Below are 2,809 nucleotides of genomic sequence, written 5' to 3' on the forward strand. Positions count from 1 at the left end.
TCAGATTTCTTCTTCTTGTAGTGTCGTCTCCTAGAGATCGTAGGCGATCATGACTCCTATTTCTTGTTTGTCCTGGGCAGCTCTGAAAAGTTGTTCCCAGGATTTCTCGAACCAGGATTCAAGATCTCCCAGCCACGAAAGTCTTCTTCCTCTCGGTCACTTCTGGCATTGATTTTCCCTTGTATGATGGTGTGCAGGATTCTGTATTTGTCGGGGTGTCTCATGATGTGTGGTTTAGAGGTCCTTTTTTTCATATAAGTATGCTTGCCTTTTGATTTTACCATGTGGATACCTGTATTTGATTTTACCATGTGGATACCTGTATTTGATTTTACCATGTGGATACCTGTATAGTTTTCCAGTGATGAGGTCATATTGTGACATGTGTAATTTCATATAGGGCTCTGTAATCAGCACCATGACTCGGGGATTGAATTTGTAAAGATAGTATGCTCAAAGATATAATCTCTGTTCCAAGTGTTTCGAGACTAGACTGGATGTTCAGGGACATGGTCCTATCTGGTTTGGATAGATATCTGAAAGAAGAAGATGATTTTAAAGACGATGGAACTGGTACAGAAAGTGTGGAAGTGGAAGAAGAATCCAGCAATGTGTATAGGAAGTTCCTTGAGAGATACAGAGACAAGTGCAAACCAACATCAGAAGTTGTGACTGTTGTGAGTGATGGAAAAGACAAGGGTTAGTGGAGACGCCAAAACCCATTTGCAAAAACTAATCTAAAAACATAGATATATTAGATATCCATTGTCCATTAAATACCTACTAGTGAGGTACTTACCTTTATTTCAGTGATAATAACTATGGTTTATTTTTACAGGATCTAGTGAACTCTACAAACAATCGCAAAGTATCCAAAAGTTGAAAGGAGACTCCGAAGAAAAAGCTACAAATCTTAACAAATGTCCTAACAACCAATTTGAGTTTTCGACGGATCAAGAATGGAATCATTACTGGAAATTGAACAGAAATTCCGAGAATATACGATTGAAATTTCACATTAGATATCCATTGTCCATTAAATACCTACTAGTGAGGTACTAACAATATTTAGTTTGAAATACATATTACCTTTATTTCAGTGATAATAAGTATGGTTTATTTTTACAGGATCTAGTGAACTCTACAAACAATCGCAAAGTATCCAAAAATTGAAAGGAGACTCCGAAGAAAAAGCTACAAATCTTAAAAAATGTCCTAATAACCAATTTGAGTTTTCGACGGATCAAGAATGGAATCATTACTGGAAATTGAACAGAAATTCCGAGAATATACGATTGAAATTTCACAAAAATCGGCTAAATCATTTTCTGTTGCGACCACTTCTATTTCCTACAAAGGATGGACAGTGTTACTATCACGATTTCATTGGGAGTGAGAAGTGTACTGGGCAATACTCCAACCAACTCTATGGATATATTAAGGAAACACTCAACAATTGTATTACCAATGCCAACATAAATGGGAGACATAAAAATAATAATAGTAATGACAGTAATAAAAACAGCAAACCAACACGCAGCACAGACAGCAACACTGTATTTGATTTTGATTTTTTTGACACAATAAACATAAACGTGTTCGATGTAAATAGAAAGGAACAATTAATGCGTTTATTTTGCAAAGCTTTACGAACACATGCGGACATGAAAGTTGTCAACATTGAAAACGCCCGCCTCAGTTACACCGATGCGATAGCCATACTCTTGGCCATGAATTTGACAAGTGTCGAGACATTGTACATGTACAATTTCTTTGACAAAAATGTCTATCTGTTTGAGAATGACTTGTATGAAGACGAACCTATTGAAGCAACACTCGATGTCATGAGTAAATATGAATTCAAGAAGTTTGTAAAAACATTAGAGGAAGAAAAACAAGCAAACATAGACTGTAAAATAAGTGACATAGAAGCTTTGCTTTTAGAGAGTGTTCATATAAGTGGCATCAATAAAAATAAGAAGCAATCCAAGATAAACAAATGTTGCTTCCCAGATCCGAAGATGAAGTTTCAGTTTTCTAGTACCCCAAAGGAATTACAAGCCATAATGACCCCAAGCTTATTGGCACAGGCCGCAGTATAATCACTTTAACGGTGTACATTATTGTTTGTAATTCCATTGCTATTGAAATGTTGAATAACATCTCGTTCCTTACATGTGATGAGACTCGTGTATGGAAGAATCAGGTAATTTTCACACTTTATAGGAAAAAGTGCTATAGCTGATAATGACAATAGCTTGGTGTTTCTAAGGCGACTGCATGCTATAGAAAGCATACGAAAAACTTATGACTTGAATTTGATACTTTACAAATATTGTCTAACAACGTTTTGTAACTTGAAATTTCTAGCGTGCTTTGAATTTGATACTTTACAAATACTGTCTAACAACGTTTTGTAACTTGAAATTTCTAGCGTGCAATTATCACTTTATTGCAGATCCAACAGGTAAAATAAAAAAAATCACAAGTAGGTATGACAATAATTTCAAGCATGACATGGAATTTTGTTTATTTATTATATTTACTTTAGAAGTAAATATAACAATAACTTACGGTACCTATGATTATTTCTAGATTTATCCAGTCACCTTATAGTAGTGAGCTCAGAGATTTATTACTATTATTGTCAATAGAGTATTAAAGTATTTATAGTCAATAGAAAATCCACCTCAAACTTTAAACGTTCCTACGTACCCTACTCCTAGTGGTCCTAGTGCTGTAGGCACGGAGGTTATTTTTTCCCTCAAGGATGTCTTATCTAAGTATATTTATAACGTCCCTGAGATCA

At 35.1% G+C, this 2,809-nt stretch overlaps 1 protein-coding gene across 1 annotated transcript; it reads left to right on the forward strand.

The window, feature by feature from the left end:
- Positions 1-443: 443 nt before the first annotated feature.
- On the forward strand, positions 444-2,420 carry LOC113468800. Its single transcript, XM_026826009.1, has 4 exons — positions 444-699; positions 839-1,017; positions 1,308-2,070; positions 2,230-2,420. The coding sequence occupies exons 1-4, from the start codon at positions 450-452 to the stop codon at positions 2,418-2,420; spliced, it is 1,383 nt and encodes a 460-aa protein (XP_026681810.1). The 5' UTR covers positions 444-449.
- The last annotated feature ends 389 nt before the right edge of the window (positions 2,421-2,809 follow it).

Source organism: Diaphorina citri, unplaced genomic scaffold (assembly GCF_000475195.1).
Source record: "Diaphorina citri unplaced genomic scaffold, Diaci psyllid genome assembly version 1.1 scaffold855, whole genome shotgun sequence".
Taxonomy (NCBI): Eukaryota; Metazoa; Arthropoda; class Insecta; order Hemiptera; family Psyllidae; genus Diaphorina; species Diaphorina citri.

What these genes read in the sequence shown, in the direction of transcription:
- LOC113468800 (XM_026826009.1), top strand. Translation starts at nt 450, where the DNA reads ATGCTCAAAGATATAATCTCTGTTCCAAGTGTTTCGAGACTAGACTGG. An exon ending in GAGTGATGGAAAAGACAAGG is followed by an intron (nt 700 to 838) that starts GTTAGTGGAGAC and finishes TTATTTTTACAG; the next exon opens with GATCTAGTGAACTCTACAAA. An exon ending in ATATACGATTGAAATTTCAC is followed by an intron (nt 1,018 to 1,307) that starts ATTAGATATCCA and finishes TTGAAATTTCAC; the next exon opens with AAAAATCGGCTAAATCATTT.